General features: G+C 43.4%; 2 protein-coding genes across 2 annotated transcripts; both read right to left on the minus strand.

Moving 5' to 3' along the window:
- Nucleotides 1-1485: 1485 nt before the first annotated feature.
- LOC306775303 (zinc-binding protein A33-like) lies at nucleotides 1486-3386 on the minus strand. Its single transcript, XM_079265629.1, has one exon. It carries the CDS (start codon nucleotides 3369-3371, stop codon nucleotides 1986-1988), a length of 1386 nt encoding a protein of 461 aa, XP_079121755.1. The 5' UTR covers nucleotides 3372-3386; the 3' UTR covers nucleotides 1486-1985.
- Nucleotides 3387-12360: 8974 nt separating this feature from the next.
- On the minus strand, nucleotides 12361-17498 carry LOC306797770 (transcription factor HES-5-like). Its single transcript, XM_079297186.1, has 4 exons — nucleotides 17012-17498; nucleotides 16130-16276; nucleotides 13034-13355; nucleotides 12361-12921 (listed from the first exon to the last, which is right to left on the minus strand). The coding sequence occupies exons 3-4, from the start codon at nucleotides 13094-13096 to the stop codon at nucleotides 12520-12522; spliced, it is 465 nt and encodes a 154-aa protein (XP_079153312.1). The 5' UTR covers nucleotides 13097-13355; nucleotides 16130-16276; nucleotides 17012-17498; the 3' UTR covers nucleotides 12361-12519.
- Nucleotides 17499-20529: the final 3031 nt, after the last annotated feature.

A 20529-nucleotide genomic window follows, 5' to 3' on the forward strand; every position in this document is an offset into this window, starting at 1 on the left:
CCAGTATGAAAAATCCTCATCCCTGCAGCCCTCAGCTGGTCAAAGGTTTGTGGGGTTGAGTGAGTTTATCACAATCACTTCATGAGCCATTAACACAAGAGCTCAGAGAATATATAATTTACCAGAGAGACATTGACTAGAATCAACTCATGTACTGTTGTCACGCATTCCCCTTCATATTAGTTTGTTTTCATCCTGTCTGCTTGTTTATTAACTCTCCTGTCATTTCAGATCCTACCATTCGCACCCGATCACCTCTCATTCCCCTCACCTGGTCCTCCACACCCATCTCACCTGCAGCCCATTCCCTCATTAGCCCTCACTATGTAGGTCCCCTCACTTGCACTTGTTCCCTGCCAGATTGTCTTGTGAGTTATTGCCAAGTTCTCCAGCGTATCTTTCTATTGTTCCTGGTCTGCCTGCCTGTTTTTGACCTTGGATGTTTGCCTGCCCCTTGTTGGATTTGTTCGCCTGTTTGACTGACCTCCTGGTTTTGACCCTGCCTGAACACAAGTAAAGAACTAAACTTGTATTTTTGTCTCTAAGTTGTGCTTTTGGGTACAAGTACCTGTAATCCTTACAACTGTAGTTCAAATTGTCTGTCTAAGTTCAGAATCACACTTCCATGTTTACATTTCCCCAATAAACTTTGAAGTTTAACACAAACGAAAGTGTGAATCATCTCATATTAAGCCACATCCAACAGAGAGGATGAGATTTACTCTCATTGTTGGATTCTTTGTTTTATAAAAGTCTCATCCTCAACTTCTGTTCAAGTCCAGCTTTGCATTCTCACTTAATATTTTCAGAAACACTTTTTATTTAGACATTTTATACTGTTTAATATAAATATATTGTTGTGGTATTTTTCCCATGTCCATGATCAGCTTCTTTGACTTCATGACTTTTGTTGGAACATAACACCTTACGAACACCCACAGAACACAGGAGAGATTGGATTGTCTTCAGTTCACGCAGGTGTATTTGTGTCACACAGAGTACAAGTAAACCGAGCTGTCCAGAGTCAACTAACTTCACAATAGCGCTGCACATTTCTTTATACCACCATTCTACCAAAGTCTTCACCCCCTCTTCGGAGATGTCCTCCTCCTCTGTCCCTGCGACCCAGACAAGTTACACTGTGTACCTGGGACAAGTCCCAACAGAGGTTTCTTTTGTTTTTGATGAACCACAGTCTTCTTCCCCACTCGTCTTCTCCTGATGTCGTCTCTGGCAGCAGGTCATAGTGACCGGCTCCCGTTCTTCCCCTGCATTAGAGATCTTGCCCTACTGGTTTATCTGCATCATCCTCCCTCTATCTTCACCCGGGCTCCAAGGCCGCTATGCCAGACTCCCTGTCTCAGTCACGTGAATAACATATGACAATGATACAGGCCAATATCACAGTATGAATGTGAATACACATGGATACATTTCAAATTATGGATGATTGATTTTACACAAATGTATTTCAAGACACAAATACAATTTTCTGCCACTATATTTATTTACTTGTCTATTCCAGCAGGTTGTATGTACATTAAATGTTTAATTGATCTAGTTGTGTCTATTTCTATCTTCCTGTAATCTGTTGTAGGAACTGTGTGAAACATTGAGAGCAACTTAAAACCACAGATTACTTTCATGTGTTCGCGTGATTGTTTATCTTATTTTGAAAATCAAGCAGGAAGTTCAGTTGAACAGACAGGAAGTTAAAGCAGCTCTGAAGACTCAGGTTTTACTTTTCAGTTTTACTGAATGTTCACCTCATTATTCTGCTCTACTCTTCTTTCACTCTTTATTTCCTGTTACTGTTTGCTGCTGCAAATATCTGACAGACAAACAGAGATCAATAAAGTTTAGACTGAATCCATCATTTGTTTTCTCATGTACACAATCGACATAAATAGATTTGATGGACTCATATTCACTTTTAAGAAGTGAAGAGTTGTTTACTCATCACCACCTTCAGACTAAAGTCTCTATCAGACCTGTTGTTTTGACACACAGACCTTCAGTGGTGATATCTTCACTTCATCATAAGTGTAAATGTATGGAAACATCCTCTCAGTGAAAGTGTGTGTGAAGGTGTGTATGTGTGTGTTAGTATCAGGATCAGAGAACGACAGCTTTCCTCTGTTCCAGTCCAGATTCACTCTGATCCTCTGGAGCTTCTTCTGCACTAAGAGAACAGTGAGTCGACCTGATGGTGACCATGCAAAGTATTTATCTTCATAGAACACTATTCTCCATAATCCAGACTCTATGAGTCCCTTCCTCTGGACAGACTCTGCTAACACACCCAGTGCCCAGGCTGCACTGTCTCCTACCTCGACATCCCAGCTGTGAGTCCCTGAGTTAAATCCCTCAGAGCCCAGAACAGACAAGTATTCATCAAACCTCTCTGGATTATCAGGAAGCTGCTGTTCCTCTCCTCGTCTCACACTGGTCAGATCTTCAGACAGGATGAGGTCTGGATGAGCAGTGTTTGGGTCCAGAATCACAGGAGTGTAGGAGACCATGTCCTTCATCTTGTTCCAGATGTTGAAGGCCAGGTTGCCCAGGTGTTTGGCCTCGTCTATCAGAGCTCCTGAGAGCAGCTGTGGATCCTCCAGCAGGGGGCGCTGCTGGACTCTTTCCACTGCAGCCTTGTAGTTGTTGAGGAATGAGACGTCTTCAGCTCTCAGCTCGTCCTCTGTGGCTCTGACTGTGTCTGAAAGAGCTGCTATCTCTCTGCTCAGAGCCTCCATCTTCTCCTTCATCATCTGACTCTTCTGCTCCTCTTCCTCCCTCAGTGCAGCCATCCTGGCCTCCTCTTCCTCCTCTAGAAACTGGTGAAGCTTCTTAAACTGATCCTTAATCTGCCTCTCTGTGCGTCGGGCCTGGACCTTCATGTGTTCTGCTGTTTGATCAGACTTCACTTTAACTTCTTCATAAACCTTTAACTTCTCCTTTAAGGGCTCCAGAGTTTGCTGAAGGTTCTTCTTGTGTTGTCGAGCAGCTTCATCGATGGGTCTGAATCTGTGGTTGCTGTGTTTCTCTGAATCTCTGCAGACGAGACACACTGGCTGCTGATGGTCCAGACAGAAGAGTTTGAGTTTCTCAGAGTGCAGACTGCAGAGAGGCTCTGAAGCTCTCTGATCTCTCTCCAGTAAGAAGGACTCACACAGGTTCTTTAACGCCAGGTTACAAGGTAGACTTTCCTTTGAAGATCTTCTCTTACAAAGTGGACACTCCTGAGTTGGTTTCTCTCTCCACCAGCTCTTCAGACAGTCTTTACAGAAGCTGTGGCTACATGACAGAAGAACAGGATCTCTAAAGACTTCATGACAGACCGGACAGCAGAGATCCTCCTCTGATCTGGAAGCCATTTAGTCTGTGAGTGAAGCTGAAAACACAGAAAGGACATCAGTCATGGCTCCCCTCCCTCCTCTACTAACTTCACTGTTTTTAGTCAAACTCACATTCAGTGTGTGGAGCATCAGCAGGTTGAAGCAGCAGTGTTGTAGTTTTCCTCTTTTCTCTCCTGGAGCTGAACTCACTCAGAGGAAGTTGTTAGTTTGGTCTGAAGGTGAATCTGATCGTCTCTCTCTCAGTCTGTGTGTCTCTTTAGTGAGGAAGAATCACAAACTGTTTGTCTCAGGTGAGTCAGGTGAGGGGTGGAGCTTTGTCACTCCTCTGATAAACGCTTCACCTGTAACACAGGGGTGTGTTTCACTCCACAAACACCTACCACACCTCTACAGCTCACTGCTTAACAGGTTTTACCTCATTTCATCTGCTTCAGGAACATTTTCACCTTCATGGAGCTTTACAGTTTACTGTTACTGTGATCAAAGATCAAAGATCAAAATCATTCTATTCTTACAAACACGATTAAATATTAATTAATACTTTACTTTGAAAACCATCAAGTTAAAACATTAAACTTGTGCTGTGAAACTTCAAAATTCTCCAATATCATGTTTCCACGTTACATAACGACAGCAGAGGTCTGATTGACTGATTATCACTGGTAGCATCGTATGTTAGAGTTTAAAGTGTTTCTATCAAACACACATCATCAATTCTTTGAAGTCTTGTTTCTTAATCAAAGAGGGAAGTTCAGGATGATGATTTTCAAAGTAAAATGTATCAGCGCTTTAAATTGAGAGGAGTTAAAATTTCACAATAAAGTATTTAGTGGTTTCTAATAATCAAATCTTTCTTTGCTTCCATATGTTTCAACATAATACTTGTGTACTTTTACTTTAGCAACACTTCAGTGCAGAACATTTACTTGTAACACATTGTGATGTATTTACTTAAGTCAAAGATCAGGAGGAGGAGGAGGAGAAGGAGGAGGAGGAGGAGGAATGCATTGTCACACACCGAGAATGGAAGCAAGACAATAATTAGTGTGCTCGCACGCTTCAAATGGCATTTTTTTTCTCACCGACGAAACTCAGTGAACAGATCGACACAAGTTCAACGGTCGGATATCTAGCGCTTTTACCGTCGCATATAGCTGCCATATTCACATGGAAATGCTAAGCCACTTATTACCATACGGACGCACTTACAGGCAATAAAGCGCAAGGGAAACTGGGACACACGCTTCCCAGTTGTCGGCTCTGAATGGTGTGTGTGTGTGTGTGTGTGTGTGAGGAAAGTCTTTGTGCTTCGAGCAGCAGCTGGACCTTTCACTCGCTGATGACATGTTTTACTCTGCCGACACCAAACTCCCGCCAAAAATAAAGAACTCTCAAAGACAGAAGCGGTGATAATGTCATCTGATTAAACTACATATTGTGCAAGAAGCACTAAGATACAAATACTACTTCCCTCTATATCACAATATTTTCACCAAATATCAACGATATATATTTGTAGGATTGACCATTGGTTCTTGTTACAAAATGTTTTTTGTAACAAGAACCAAGTAACAAGTTTTTTGTGGAGATTTGTGATTACCAATCATTAGTGATGTCATAATGACTAAGATTAAAGAGTAGAACAGTCTGGTAAGTTGAGATAAATTGCATCCCGTTACTGTAATGCCGCCTTTAAAACTAGCAGAAGCCGGCACTTGTGCCATTTTACGAAATCCAAAATTTTAAAACGATATCATATGTCATATCAATATAATACGGATACAAGTATTTCTACTCTCTTACAAGTAAAAGCCCTGATAATTAAAAGAGCCAATATTGGACAGAGTAAAGACTAAAACAGGTAATAAAAGGTGTTGAGTCACATGCACCAACGAGAGGTCTTTTGAGCAAGCGGCCATGACTTAGGTGCCAAAGGTATTGCGCAGTCTGTCGCGGCAGAATGTGATATTTGGCCGTGGACAGACGCAAACGTGCACACTCAGTCACTCACGGATGCGCGCGCACACACGCGGGAGGGGTCGCGTGGTTCTCCTGGCGTAGATGATAATATAATAAAGTCAGGTGTGCTACATAATATCCAAGTTCTCTTCAAACGTTTGAATTGATAATGAACTAACTGCTGTGACGGGTGACAGGTGAGACATCCCCCCCCCCCCCCAACAGGTAACACTGAGCAGCTACATGACAGGATGTAAAGTACATGACGTAGTTAGAGACACGTCCAGATCACCATCTCCCGACCGAGTACAAGGCATTCTTGAGAGGGGGGGGGGGGTTAGGGTTAGGGGGCTCAATGAGGAGCTGCAGCCTGACCCCTGATCCTGGATCCAGAGGCACGTCGTCACAGAAAAGACTCTCATGGCGGGAAAACTTGACTTTAGGTCGGGGGGGGGATTGTCCATTCTGTAGTGTTTACTTCGACAGGGACAGAGAGACTGAGAGATGGACAGTCAGATGGACGGTCTTAAGGACAGAGGGACGGAGGGACAGAGACAGTCAGACAGACAGAGAGACGGAAGGACAGACAGACGTTATGAGCAGCCGATTACTAACAAGTTCAACACATCAAGTTAAAAGATGAAGACATGTTGTAAAGTGTCCACCACTTGTTTAATATCATTTAAAATAATCTGTCACAAGTGAAAGTCCTGCAATCAAATCGTACTTAAAGTACCACAAGTAAAGGCTCTCATGCAGAATGGGGGGGCCATCTCTGACTGAATGGGGGGGGGGGGGGTGTTTATGTGTTTCTCATCTGCATATTGTGTCATGACTCACTTGTAAGAGATGCATCCTGAGCACCAGAGAGGAGAAAAGATTCCACCATCTGCCTCCTTCTGCACCTCCACGGTCATCGACACACGTCAACCATCTCACATCCTCACGTCACCACATGGATCTAAACACAAAGAGATGCAGCGTCCCGGTTAAAAAGGAGGTAATTCTTCAACATCCTACTTAAGTAAAAGTACACGTTTTCTCAGCTTCAAAGTATATTCTCATTGTCAAACTGCTTTCTTCCAATTTTCCAGATTTTCAGGTACTAGTACTTCACTTGAGTATTTTCATTTACTGCTGCTTTATTTTCCCAAAAAGTCAAAAAGTGTAATTCATGAAATCAAACTTAAACCTGCAGGATGTTTCACATTTGCATGTTGTAGCTGTTTAATCAGAAAGTTAGTCCAAAAAAAACGACTTTTAGGTATCAAATACAACAAATAAGAGTATTAATCAAGTTCCACACTGGTCAATGAGAGTACTAATATCTAATACTCTCCATTCCAACAACATCTCATGCTGAAAACGTTCTTTACTCCTCGTGTCAGTTTGAGCATCCAATTTGAATCAACATTTAAAGTTGAATAAAGACATTAAACGCAAGACTTACACTGTATTTTTGTAGTTGTCACTGTAGATGGTGTGAGTATGTTTTGCACCACATGTTTGGTTTATGTTGAGGGGCTGCAGGAGGAGGAGGAGGAGGAGAAACCCGAACCCGCTCTATTGACTGGAGGTCCTATACTTTAGTGTGTGAGCAGGATCCCAACCTCCTACTCTCTTTCCCATTTATCACATATTCTCCAAAAGAGGCGAGTGAACGAAGAGGAGGATGAGGAGGATGAGGAGGATGGCGGGGCAGACAATAGAAGTGTGCCTTCTCAGAGGACTCTGGGTAAATGTGTTTTATTGATTATTTTTCCCTCCAGATCTCTCTGAGATATTCGGCTCATTTAGTCTTTCAGGGTTTTGATTAAAGCAGACCGGTGTTGGTGTTATAATGTGTGTTATATGATTGGGTTATTAATTATTCATCAACACTGAAGCAGACTTTCAATGTTGAAGCTAATTTGAATTACTTTATCCTGCTGTCGTCGTGTGTAGTCATGTGAACGGTGTCGTCGTGTGTCGTCATGTGAACGGTGTCGTCGTGTGTAGTCATGTGAACGGTGTCGTTGTGTGTCTTCATGTGAACGGTGTCGTCGTGTGTCGTCATGTGAACGGTGTCGTCGTGTGTCGTCATGTGAACGGTGTCGTCGTGTGTCGTCATGTTTCGTCATGTGTCGTCATGTGAACGGTGTCGTCATGTGTCTTCATGTGTCGTCGTGTCGTCATGTGAACGGTGTCGTCATGTGTCGTCATGTGAACGGTGTCGTCATGTGTCGTCATGTGAACGGTGTCGTCGTGTGTCGTCATGTGAACGGTGTCGTCATGTGTCTTCATGTGTCGTCATATGAACGGTGTCGTAGTGTGTCTTCATGTGTCGTCATGTTTCGTCATGTGTCGTCATGTGTCGTCGTGTCGTCATGTGAACGGTGTCGTCATGTGAACGGTGTCGTCATGTGTCGTCATGTGAACGGTGTCGTCATGTGTCGTCATGTGAACGGTGTCGTCGTGTGTCGTCATGTGAACGGTGTCGTCATGTGTCGTCATGTGAACGGTGTCGTCATGTGTCGTCATGTGAACGGTGTCGTCGTGTGTCGTCATGTGAACTGTGTCGTCGTGTGTCGTCATGTGAACTGTGTCGTCATGTGAACGGTGTCGTCGTGTGTCGTCATGTGAACGGTGTCGTCATGTGTCGTCATGTGAACGGTGTCGTCGTGTGTCGTCATGTGAACGGTGTCGTCATGTGTCGTCATGTGAACGGTGTCGTCATGTGTCGTCATGTGAACGGTGTCGTCGTGTGTCGTCATGTGAACTGTGTCGTCGTGTGTCGTCATGTGAACTGTGTCGTCATGTGAACGGTGTCGTCGTGTGTCGTCATGTGAACGGTGTCGTCATGTGAACTGTGTCGTCATGTGAACGGTGTCGTCGTGTGTCGTCATGTGAACGGTGTCGTCGTGTGTCGTCATGTGAACGGTGTCGTTGTGTGTCGTCATGTGAACGGTGTCGTCGTGTGTCGTCATGTGAACTGTGTCGTCATGTGAACGGTGTCGTCGTGTGTCGTCATGTGAACGGTGTCGTCATGTGAACTGTGTCGTCATGTGAACGGTGTCGTCGTGTGTCGTCATGTGAACGGTGTCGTCGTGTGTCGTCATGTGAACGGTGTCGTCGTGTGTCGTCATGTGAACGGTGTCGTCGTGTGTCGTCATGTGAACTGTGTCGTCATGTGAACGGTGTCGTCGTGTGTCGTCATGTGAACGGTGTCGTTGTGTGTCGTCATGTGAACGGTGTCGTCGTGTGTCGTCATGTGAACGGTGTCGTCGTGTGTCGTCATGTGAACGTGTCGTCATGTGTCGTCATGTGAACGATGTCGTCGTGTCGTCATGTGAACGGTGTCGTCATGTGTCTTCATGTGTCGTCATATGAACGGTGTCGTAGTGTGTCTTCATGTGTCGTCATGTTTCGTCATGTGTCGTCATGTGTCGTCGTGTCGTCATGTGAACGGTGTCGTCATGTGAACGGTGTCGTCATGTGTCGTCATGTGAACGGTGTCGTCGTGTGTCGTCATGTGAACGGTGTCGTCATGTGTCGTCATGTGAACGGTGTCGTCATGTGTCGTCATGTGAACGGTGTCGTCGTGTGTCGTCATGTGAACTGTGTCGTCGTGTGTCGTCATGTGAACTGTGTCGTCATGTGAACGGTGTCGTCATGTGTCGTCATGTGAACGGTGTCGTCATGTGAACTGTGTCGTCATGTGAACGGTGTCGTCGTGTGTCGTCATGTGAACGGTGTCGTCGTGTGTCGTCATGTGAACGGTGTCGTCGTGTGTCGTCATGTGAACGGTGTCGTCGTGTGTCGTCATGTGAACTGTGTCGTCATGTGAACGGTGTCGTCGTGTGTCGTCATGTGAACGGTGTCGTTGTGTGTCGTCATGTGAACGGTGTCGTCGTGTGTCGTCATGTGAACGTGTCGTCATGTGTCGTCATGTGAACGGTGTCGTCATGTGTCGTCATATGAACGGTGTCGTCGTGTGTCTTCATGTGTCGTCATGTTTCGTCATGTGTTGTCATGTAAACGGTGTCGTCATGTGTCTTAATGTGTCGTCGTGTGTCTTCATGTGGCGACTGTGCTGAGGAGAGAGTAGGGCCATCCTTCAATCAGAGAGTCAGCGGTTCGATCTCCGGCTCCGCTAGTCGCATGTCGATGTGTCCTTGAGCAAGACACTGAACCCCAAAAATTGGTCCCGTAGCTGTGCCTACGGTGTATAATGTGATAGAATCTGAATTGTAAGTCGCTTTGGATAAAAGCGTTTGCGAAATGATTGTAATGTAATGTGAACAGTGTCTTCATGTGGACGGTTGCTAAGCCAACCAAAGCCTCGTCATCACTGCGTTGGCGTGTTTGTGTTTGTGTGTCTGAGCGCCTTTAATAAAGGCTGTGAGATCATTATGGTCTGTGAGGTGACTCGTTCGACACCGTGTGTTGCCCTGGTTACCTGTTAAAGTGACTGAATGTGAAAACAAACATGTTTCCTGTGGAAAAGTAAAAGTCTATTTTCTTTGAATTAAGGAATTTCAAAATAAACATTTTTACGTTGTTGAAATTTTTTTATCTGTGTTGTCTTTCATTCTGAGGACCGTCGTTCTTTCGCAAATGTTGTCAAATCGACAAAACGAGGACAGTAAGCGTCGATCTGCTGCCGGGGGGGGGGGGGGGGGTCGTTTTTAATCGGTGGATAGCTGCAGATAGGACTCACCTGGTTCAATAAAGGTCCACACTAAATAAAACGTTTCAACATTTCAAGTTAAATGAATAGATGAGCTCAGTAGATGTATAGATTTAAAAGATGAAACAGTTGAATCAGTTTATATTGTACGTGAATGTTTTTCTGCATCTTTGTCAGTTTGAAGGAAAACAACTTAACGTTATTCAGGGTTTTAACTCATTAAAGAACTTTTAACTCTGAAATATGTCTTTGGGGTTAATATGCACAAAAAAAACTGACATTGGTTAAAAGTAGTGAGAAGTAACTAAATGCATTTAAGTACTTTATTTTCATTACATGACACATTCTACTTCTACTTTTTACTGCACTACACTTATTTGATGCAAGTTACCTGCAGTGTAATATTTAAGGCTCAAAAACATGACTATATATATATATATATATATATATATATATATATAGATGGATCCTGATGTTTTCTTTAACAATATACTGTATATAAGGATGAAAGTAAGCTAATGAAATAAAAAATATTTTTAAACAGTAACGTTAAATGAACCAGTTTTCAGTGTGTGTGTGTGTGTGTGTGTGTGTGTGTGTGTGTGTGTGTGTGTGTGTGTGTCTGTGTGTGTGTGTGTGTGTGTTTGCTCAGTGTGTAAACCCATCTGCTCTCACCTGAGAGGACACACCTGCTGACATCTGACGCAGGGCAGACAGTTCCCACCTCCACACTGGTCTGCTGTACACTGATATACTGTGTACTACACATATATAAAAATCAACTTTTATTTCAGACTTGAGTCCATATAGCATCAAAAAAACAAACAAATATAACAACAATATATGAAATACAATACGAGGACACCAAGACACAAGTGTAATCATTGCAGTTTAAAAAAAGTCACTCGTTGTTGAAAACATACAGACATTTGTTCCAATGTTTCCAGAAACAAGAAGTATATCTTGTGTCACTTTGTGTTGGATCAGTTAAGGCTTTTATAATTACATTTTCTGAGTCATTTAACCGACATTTAAATTTGTAAATAAAATTCCTCAACACATGGAAGGTGGGAACATTACGACTCAAACACATGACTCACATGTCCATCTTGGAAGCTTGAGCAAGATTCTAAAAGCTTCATTAAATGCCACCTGAATCTTTTTCATTTTGGCTTTACTATAGCTGCATCATATACTGTGTACTACACATATATACTGTAGTACACAGTATATATATGTGTAGTACACACACATATGTACTTTGTACTACACTTATGTACTGTACTACACTGATATAGTGTGTACCACACTGATATGTGTACTACAATTATATACTGTGTACTACACTGATAAAATGAGTACAACACTGATATACATTCAGATATACATTAAGTCCAGTACTTGTGTAAATAGTTACTTTCAAGCGCTGATCCTTTAAGTCTGTCAAACATCATGCAGATAATAATAGAGGCGACTTCTCCCTCCAGATTAGTGCGCACAGGGGATGATGAAGGGGGGGGGGGGGGCAGTTTAACACGGCACACGTCCTTTGTACCGGGGAGTGTGGGAAAGCTGTGCAGAGGCAGACTCCACACAGGAGGCAGCAGCTCAGCATCTGGGGGAGGGTCAGGTACCCCCCCCCCCTCTCTCTCGCTCTCTCACTGCACGCGTGACGGCACGCAGTCCGTTTAGTCTGCTCTAAATATACACACGAGATTATCACACGTTCATCCGGGCAGCACACGTCAAGCACACGATAATAACAAAGGAGGTTTCAAAGAGGAGAAGGAAATACTCACAATTCTGGCTTCACTTTAACTTGTTCACATATTTTTGTTTTTGTTTTTGCACACTTGCAGTGACCTGCACATTTTCATACCTCTCATATTCATATATATATACATATATATATATATATATATACATATATATATATATATATATATATATATATATATATATATATATATATATATATGAACATGAGAGTGTTGACTAACTATAACACACAAGGGATTAATTCAATAATTGATAAATTCATGAATTAATTAAAGTGTGATTGATCAAATCCATATTTTCATATATAATCATCAACGATCTGATCTGTTTTGTTTCTATTATTTTCCTACGATTTAATTTATAAATGTGTGTGTGGACTACATTTCATGAAGAGACTCAAACATTTGTTATGACCCTCCATCAGCTGACAAGTTGTTTATGTGATGAGCATTCATAAAAACGGACAGCAAGTCAACGATTTAAAGATCGAATATGAATTTATTCACATATTTAGTGTCAATAACAGAATGTATTGAATTCCTTTATAAAAGGTGACAGTCAGACTTCACATGGAAGATAAAACACCACATTATGCAGCACATTGATTCAGTACCATGAAGTAGACTCCACAGGAGTCCAACAGCTTTCACTTTGTAAACACTCAGCAGCTCCTCAGAGGAGGAACTCAAACAGTGGAGCGATAGAAATATTCCATACTTGGAGATGGTGAACGTCCATCCGGGTGTTGATCCAGCTCCACTACCAGGGCCTCCACACCGCCCTGTCGGTGCAGGGCGGCGCCGGCGGCTTCGCTGCAGCCTGGACGTGGCCGTGCGTGGAGAGGGCCGGCGCGTCGTGCGTGTTCCGGAGACGCAGCGGAGGTGTCGCCTCCTCCGGGGAGCCGGTGGAGAGGAAGTGCAGCGTCTCCTCCCAGCAGCGGGAGTAGCCGTCACCGTGAGCCGCCACGTGATCGACCGAGACCCGAGGACGCAGCCTCAGCTGCCGCTTCAGGAACCCCACCGTCATCTCCAGGACGTCGGCCTTCTCCAGCTTGGCGTTGGGGTCCCGCTCGTGGAACTCCTCCTCCAGCAGGACCTTGAGCTGCTCGATGCAGCCGTTGATGCGATCTCTGCGCATCTTCTCCACCGCCGGCTTCCTCAGCTGTTAGGGGGGACAGAACAATGAGGGAAGGGGAGCTGGGTCAGAAGAGCCGCAGAGAGAAGAAACAAAAAATATATGAAGTGCCGTCGGACGGAAGAGAAGCAGGACTTACTTTGTGTCTGTCTCTGGTGGACGGCATTGAGATGGGAGAGTCTCTGGTGTTGCTCGGAGCCATTTGTTGGTCCGAGAGCAGAGCGAGCAGTGATGGGGACCCCGAGGAGCCCCCTCCTCTATTTATAGGAGCCACATTAGCATCACAAAGCCATGAGTCCCGGGCAGGATTAGCTTTCCCACACTCTGAGGCTGGTGGGGCGAGGCCCACCCAACAATAGGTGGGGGGGACTTAACCGGCCTCACCGCCTCTTTTTACTACCTGGGAACCTTCCTGCTGTCGGATGGATCAGGCTGCTGACAGCCGGCCTGATGAGGGGCCACTAAACACGGAAAGATAAAAACACACCGACACCAGGTCAGTTCACGAGCTCTGTACAGGTGAACAAAACAAATATTAAAAGTGTCAGAGATGAGACGGAACAATCAGAGGACACACTGAAGACGGCTGCTCGTTGTTTGTTTAATACAACTAAACGTGAAGTGAATGACAGGACATAAAAGTGAGATACTGCAGCAGCTGGGTTGATATTCGGCGGTGATCATATTTATATGTTGTTGTTTTTTAGTGGGTGTATTTTGTAAAGAATCAGAAACTGAATGAATATGTAGAAAATATAAATACCACAAAGTCAAGATGTCATAAATATTAAATGGACTTCAAATAAAACATGACAAAACATCTGTAAAAAATAATACATATCCCGGTGTTACTGTTTGTTGTTGACTCACAGAGTGATGTTTACGATGATGTTGCCATCAAACATTGTGTGTGTGGGGGGGGGGGGGGGGGAGCGTGGATGTGTCATGCGGCTCGGTGTGTGAAGCTGCGAGTCCTTGAAGACGTGTGCGCGAGACACTCCTTCCCCCCTGTCCTGACATGCGCTCTGCAGGAAATAATTTATTATCACGTTATAAACAGAAAGCTCCGCTGCACCTGGTGTTTAATTGCATCTTTATAACAACAAACCCTGTTTTTTAATCTGTGACTGATGTTTTAATAAGTATTACAATCATAAACATGAAGATGTTTGTCGTGGTATTTTTTATGTTTATGTTCACATTATTGTGACACTTTGTCTTTGAACTCTGAGGTGCAGATTGTCTGCAACGCAAAATTGGTAGTGTTAATTGGTGTTAATTGTCCAGTGTTAAATATTTTGAGTTGATCAGTGTTGATTTGGGTGTTGTTTTAGTACTTGGAGTGCTGAAATAGCTCTTTTAATGTCTAGGGTCCCCTATTTAGGGGACCCTCTGTGGGACAGACATGTTTACTTTTGCGAAACGAATAAAAAATAAAAACAATACCTGTGTAACAAAGAGATTCTGGGCGAAACAACCATGGGAGCCATTTTACACACTGCAAAACACAATTATACATGAACTAAGATCATATCTAGAAGAATACTCCAAGTTTTACTACAAAACCACGTTTTTCTTGGCAAAAAACTGCAGTACTATACTCTTTGTTTTGGTCTCTGATGAGAAAGCACGGAGCGATTTTGGAGGACGAGCACATCCAGAGGGCCGTGGTTCAACCCCGCTTTGCGTAGAGTTTTAGAAAATGACTCTCTTTCAAAGCGTTCAAAAGTTATGGGTATATATGACAACATCAGCCACAGGTCACGACAAAAAATGGAGTATACTTTAGTAGTACAATATCACAGTATAAATAAATATGAAGAAAAGCTGTCACACACCTGATGCTTCGAGTATTTTAAGTGCCACGTGTCAACGTTCCTGCACCATCTCTTTTCTTGTTGTCCCAAAGGCCATGTTAGGTGTTCCAATATGAATTCAATTGAATATTTAGGGAGATAACAAAAAAAAACAGCTGGTCGGAGCAAAAGGAACATCCTCGTCTCGGCTGTTTTCTCAGATGTTTTTCCGGGATATGTTATTTTTTCTGTTAGCATCAGTTCTGTTTGTGTTGTACTTTTATTTTGGACAGCAGGTGTGTGTTTTGATGCGTGTCCATGTGATTTTAAATAATGTTGAAGGTATTGGAAGCACATTTAAGTTACTTATTTTTCAGTATTTTATATTACATGGTCACAATATTGTGGACTTCAATCGAGGCCAGACGAGATATAAAGTCCTTCCAGCGTGTTCTGGGTCTACCCCGGGGTCTCCTACCAGTTGCATGTCCCCGGAACAACCTCAACAAAAAAAATAAATAAATAAATAAAATAAAAAAGGAGGCGGCACCCTGATCATGTCAGAACCACCTCAGCTGGCCCCTTTGGACACGACTCAGATCAGGCAGGCTGGTGCTCCTAAACCCCCCCCCCCCCCTTCCAGGTTTCTCCATCGTTGTAGGTTGAAGTACCTCAGCAGCACTGAGTCCCCAGTCGGCGCCCTTTCCAGGACGCCACCCAGGAACTCAAAGAAGTCCAGGTCCTCCAAACTGATGATTGTGACCCTCCTGGTCTCCTGGGTGTTGTGGACATGATATTGTGGACATTATATTATGGGTATTATACCATGGACATGAAGTGATTGAAAATACATAAATGATGAATAATTTACCTACCTGGTCTTTAAAAATGCTCCATAAATAAAATGTTGTTATTATTGTAACTAAGAGATGAGCATAAATAAGTTTAGTAAATGTGTATGAAGTTGTGATTTCTGAAGTCTTTTTTTCTTAATCACAAGAAGAGAAACTGTTGCGTATGAACTGTTCAGTTCACTGCAGGTAACTCTCAGGTTACAGGTGTGTGTGTGTGTGTGTGTGTGTGTGTGTGTAAACAGTCATCAGAGTGTGTTGTGTGATGAGAGGCTGACAGGAAGGGTGTGTGTCGCTGATGTCTTTCATCTGGAAACACTGGATTTAGGAAGAGGAAACTGCAAACACTCATTTCTATCAGTCGATGCTCTTTGATGTTTCGACTGCAGCAACAAATATGACTCCAAAGAGCAGATTTACACTCGCACCTGATCTGATGCTGAAAACAGGAGGAAAAATGTCAACAGGGAGCTCGTGTTGTTCTCTCTTAACAAACAAATCAGTGATCGGTTTCCTCTCAGCTCCATCACGCCGTGTTTAATGTTCCATCATTTAACAAACTCAAAGAATCGAATGTTTTATACTCACGAGAAACGACGCGGCGTGTTCGGTCCTGTCTCGTTACCCGCCGTCCTGTCACACACCTGGAGGGGCGGAGCTTCGGCGAGTAAAGCCAGGTAAAGCTTCAGCGTTTCATCCTGCTGCCTCAGACGGGAGGAAACACTGCAGCAGCATCTGAAGGTGAGACAAAGACACCACTGCATCTCATTTCATATATACTGTATATACACACACACACACACACACACAGTGGTTTGTATATTATATGCATATAGTGTGCAGCTGTAGGTCATGTTTGTATATTAGGTAGATTTGTTATAAGCTTGTATACAGCTTTCACTCGTTGCTTTAATCGGTTTAATGTCTGTTCTGTTTTTATTAATTATATATTTAATCTATCAGTGGGGGAGGGAACATCTACTTACTGTACTTGAGTACAATCCTGAGATACTGTATTGTGTGTGTGTATATATATATATATATATATATATATATATATATATATATATATATATATATATATATATATATATATATATATATATATATATATATATATATAGTATCCTGTATTTTCATTTTTCTGCTACTTGTACTTTTTTTTTAAACTCCACTACATTTATGACAGCTTTGGTTCATTTGAACTGTTAATACAAAATATATGAACTAATATAATAATAATTATGCATTATTAAACAACTAAACTAGAAGTACAAAGTCATTAAAATGAGCTCCACTTTTACCAGCTGGACCATTAAAGTAATAAACATTAATGCATCAACTGACAATTTGTCGTCAAACACACTTCATTGAAAATCAAAAACAAGCGGCGAGGTATGCAGGCAATCGGCTCAAAGTTGTTGTGTAAGACATTTTATACAATCTTGCCAAAAGCGAAATTAAACTCACCTCAAGGTGTCTGCCAGCGTACTCAGCAGTGTGTGTACCGGTGGTTCCGTTAGCTATTAGCCAAACACCACTGCCACTCCGTTTCTCGATCTGGGGGTCAGCGATGCACTCAGCAGTGAGTATAAAGCGGGAAATAAAATGTGTTTTAAGAAAGTGGGAGTCACCGCAACCAGTAGAGGTGCTTAAGCATGCAGCCATAACGGGGTACCCAAAATATTATGCAGTTTGCTGCAGCAAAATTAGAGATGAGCCGTGGACAGACTCAGAGGTGCACACTCATTCACGGATATGCATGAATCCGCCCCGTGATTCATATCTGCTCCAACGTGTACTGGGTTCCTCCTCGGCTCCATGAGAATCCGGCTGAAGTAAAATTAGTTTTCCAGTCCAGAAAAGCGTCGGTGACCCTCGATCATTGGGCTCTAAATGTGCATTTCGTCTGTTGTTCTTTGTTCAGCTTATATTCCAATAGTGCTAACCATAAACTAACCTTCTGTTTCTATTGTTTGAAGAAGAGCTTCCGGTTTCAGAAAGCTGATGCTTCATTAAATCGACACATTTTGATGCTAAGCTTGATTTCTTCTGTTCTTATTGAACTGTTGCTCAGCGGGATCTTTGTCTCTTCGTAGCATTTTGTTCTCTGTGTACTAAAATAAATAACATCTATTCGTTTAGAAGATTTTCTACAAGCTAAAAGCATCAACGACCATTCAGAAATATAGAGTCGTCCTCTCAGACATCTGAGGGGACACAATCATCTTTGTAACCTTTACAGCAGTGTAAATACGTATATATAGTATATACACATATTTACACTGCTGTTTCTCTGTGTGTCTGCAGGTCAGCAGGATGAAGCTTCACTGAGGTCCGTGTTTACAGGTCTGTGTTTACTGGTCTGTGTTTACTGGTCTGCAGTGTGTTTACTGGTCTGTGTTTACTGGTCTGTGTTTACTGGTCTGCAGTGTGTTTACTGGTCTGTGTTTACAGGTCTGTGTTTACTGGTCTGCAGTGTGTTTACTGGTCTGTGTTTACTGGTCTGTGTTTACTGGTCTGCAGTGTGTTTACTGGTCTGTGTTTACTGGTCTGTGTTTACTGGTCTGTGTTTACTGGTCCGTGTTTACTGGTCTGTGTTTACAGGTCTGTGTTTACTGGTCTGTGGTGCGTTTAGAGGTCTGTGTTTACAGGTCTGTGGTGTGTTTACTGGTCTGTGTTTACTGGTCTGTGGTGCGTTTACTGGTCTGTGTTTACAGGTCTGTGGTGTGTTTACTGGTCTGTGTTTACAGGTCTGCGGTGTGTTTACTGGTCTGTGTTTACAGGTCTGTGGTGCGTTTACTGGTCTGTGTTTACAGGTCTGCGGTGTGTTTACTGGTCTGTGTTTACAGGTCTGTGGTGCGTTTACTGGTCTGTGTTTACTGGTCTGTGTTTACAGGTCTGTGTTTACTGGTCTGTGTTTACAGGTCTGTGTTTACTGGTCTGTGTTTACAGGTCTGTGTTTACTGGTCCGTGTTTACTGGTCCGTGTTTACTGGTCCGTGTTTACAGGTCCGTGTTTACAGGTCCGTGTTTACTGGTCTGTGTTTACAGGTCTGTGTTTACTGGTCCGTGTTTACTGGTCCGTGTTTACTGGTCCGTGTTTACTGGTCCGTGTTTACAGGTCCGTGTTTACAGGTCTGTGTTTACTGGTCTGTGTTTACAGGTCTGTGTTTACAGGTCTGTGTTTACTGGTCTCTGTTTACTGGTCTCTGTTTACTGGTCTGTGTTTACAGGTCTGCAGTGTGTTTACTGGTCTGCGGTGCATTTACTGGTCTGCGGTGCATTTACTGGTCTGTGTTTACAGGTCTGTGTTTACTGGTCTGTGTTTACAGGTCTGCGGTGTGTTTACTGGTCTGCGGTGCATTTACTGGTCTGTGTTTACAGGTCTGTGGTGTGTTTACAGGTCTGCGGTGTGTTTACTGGTCTGCGGTGTGTTTACTGGTCTGTGTTTACAGGTCTGCGGTGTGTTTACTGGTCTGCGGTGTGTTTACTGGTCTGTGTTTACTGGTCTGTGTTTACTGGTCTGTGTTTACAGGTCTGCGGTGTGTTTACTGGTCTGCGGTGCATTTACTGGTCTGCGGTGCATTTACTGGTCTGTGTTTACAGGTCTGTGGTGTGTTTACAGGTCTGCGGTGTGTTTACTGGTCTGCGGTGTGTTTACAGGTCTGTGGTGTGTTTACTGGTCTGTGTTTACAGGTCTGTGTTTACTGGTCTCTGTTTACAGGTCTGTGTTTACAGGTCTGTGTTTACAGGTCTGTGTTTACTGGTCTCTGTTTACAGGTCTGTGTTTACAGGTCTGTGTTTACAGGTCTGTGTTTACAGGTCTGTGTTTACTGGTCTCTGTTTACTGGTCTGTGTTTACAGGTCTGTGTTTACTGGTCTCTGTTTACTGGTCTCTGTTTACTGGTCTGTGTTTACAGGTCTGCAGTGTGTTTACTGGTCTGCGGTGCATTTACTGGTCTGCGGTGCATTTACTGGTCTGTGTTTACAGGTCTGTGTTTACTGGTCTGTGTTTACAGGTCTGTGGTGTGTTTACTGGTCTGCGGTGCATTTACTGGTCTGTGTTTACAGGTCTGTGTTTACTGGTCTGTGTTTACAGGTCTGCGGTGTGTTTACTGGTCTGCGGTGCATTTACTGGTCTGTGTTTACAGGTCTGTGGTGTGTTTACAGGTCTGCGGTGTGTTTACTGGTCTGCGGTGTGTTTACTGGTCTGTGTTTACAGGTCTGTGGTGTGTTTACAGGTCTGCGGTGTGTTTACTGGTCTGCGGTGTGTTTACTGGTCTGTGTTTACTGGTCTGTGTTTACAGGTCTGCGGTGTGTTTACTGGTCTGCGGTGCGTTTACTGGTCTGTGTTTACTGGTCTGTGTTTACTGGTCTGTGTTTACAGGTCTGCGGTGCATTTACTGGTCTGTGTTTACTGGTCTGCGGTGTGTTTACTGGTCTGCGGTGCGTTTACTGGTCTGTGTTTACTGGTCTGCGGTGTGTTTACTGGTCTGCGGTGTGTTTACTGGTCTGTGTTTACTGGTCTGTGTTTACAGGTCTGCGGTGTGTTTACTGGTCTGCGGTACGTTTACTGGTCTGTGTTTACTGGTCTGCGGTGTGTTTACTGGTCTGTGTTTACTGGTCTGTGTTTACAGGTCTGCGGTGTGTTTACAGGTCTGTGGTGCATTTACTGGTCTGTGGTGCGTTTACAGGTCTGTGGTGTGTTTACTGGTCTGTGTTTACAGGTCTGTGTTTACAGGTCTGTGGTGCATTTACTGGTCTGTGTTTACAGGTCTGTGGTGTGTTTACTGGTCTGTGTTTACAGGTCTGTGTTTACAGGTCTGTGGTGCATTTACTGGTCTGTGTTTACAGGTCTGCGGTGTGTTTACTGGTCTGTGTTTACAGGTCTGTGTTTACAGGTCTGTGGTGCATTTACTGGTCTGTGTTTACAGGTCTGCGGTGTGTTTACTGGTCTGTGTTTACAGGTCTGTGGTGCGTTTACTG

This window comes from Melanostigma gelatinosum (assembly GCF_949748355.1).
Source record: "Melanostigma gelatinosum genome assembly, chromosome: 3".
Lineage (NCBI taxonomy): Eukaryota > Metazoa > Chordata > Actinopteri > Perciformes > Zoarcidae > Melanostigma > Melanostigma gelatinosum.

Excerpts from the sequence above, each read along its gene's own strand:
- LOC306775303 (XM_079265629.1), bottom strand. The coding sequence starts at position 3,371 with ATGGCTTCCAGATCAGAGGAGGATCTCTGCTGTCCGGTCTGTCATGAA.
- LOC306797770 (XM_079297186.1), bottom strand. The coding sequence starts at position 13,096 with ATGGCTCCGAGCAACACCAGAGACTCTCCCATCTCAATGCCGTCCACC. Across the intron at positions 12,922-13,033 it reads CCACCAGAGACAGACACAAA|CTGAGGAAGCCGGCGGTGGA; the intron begins GTAAGTCCTGCT and ends CCCCCCTAACAG.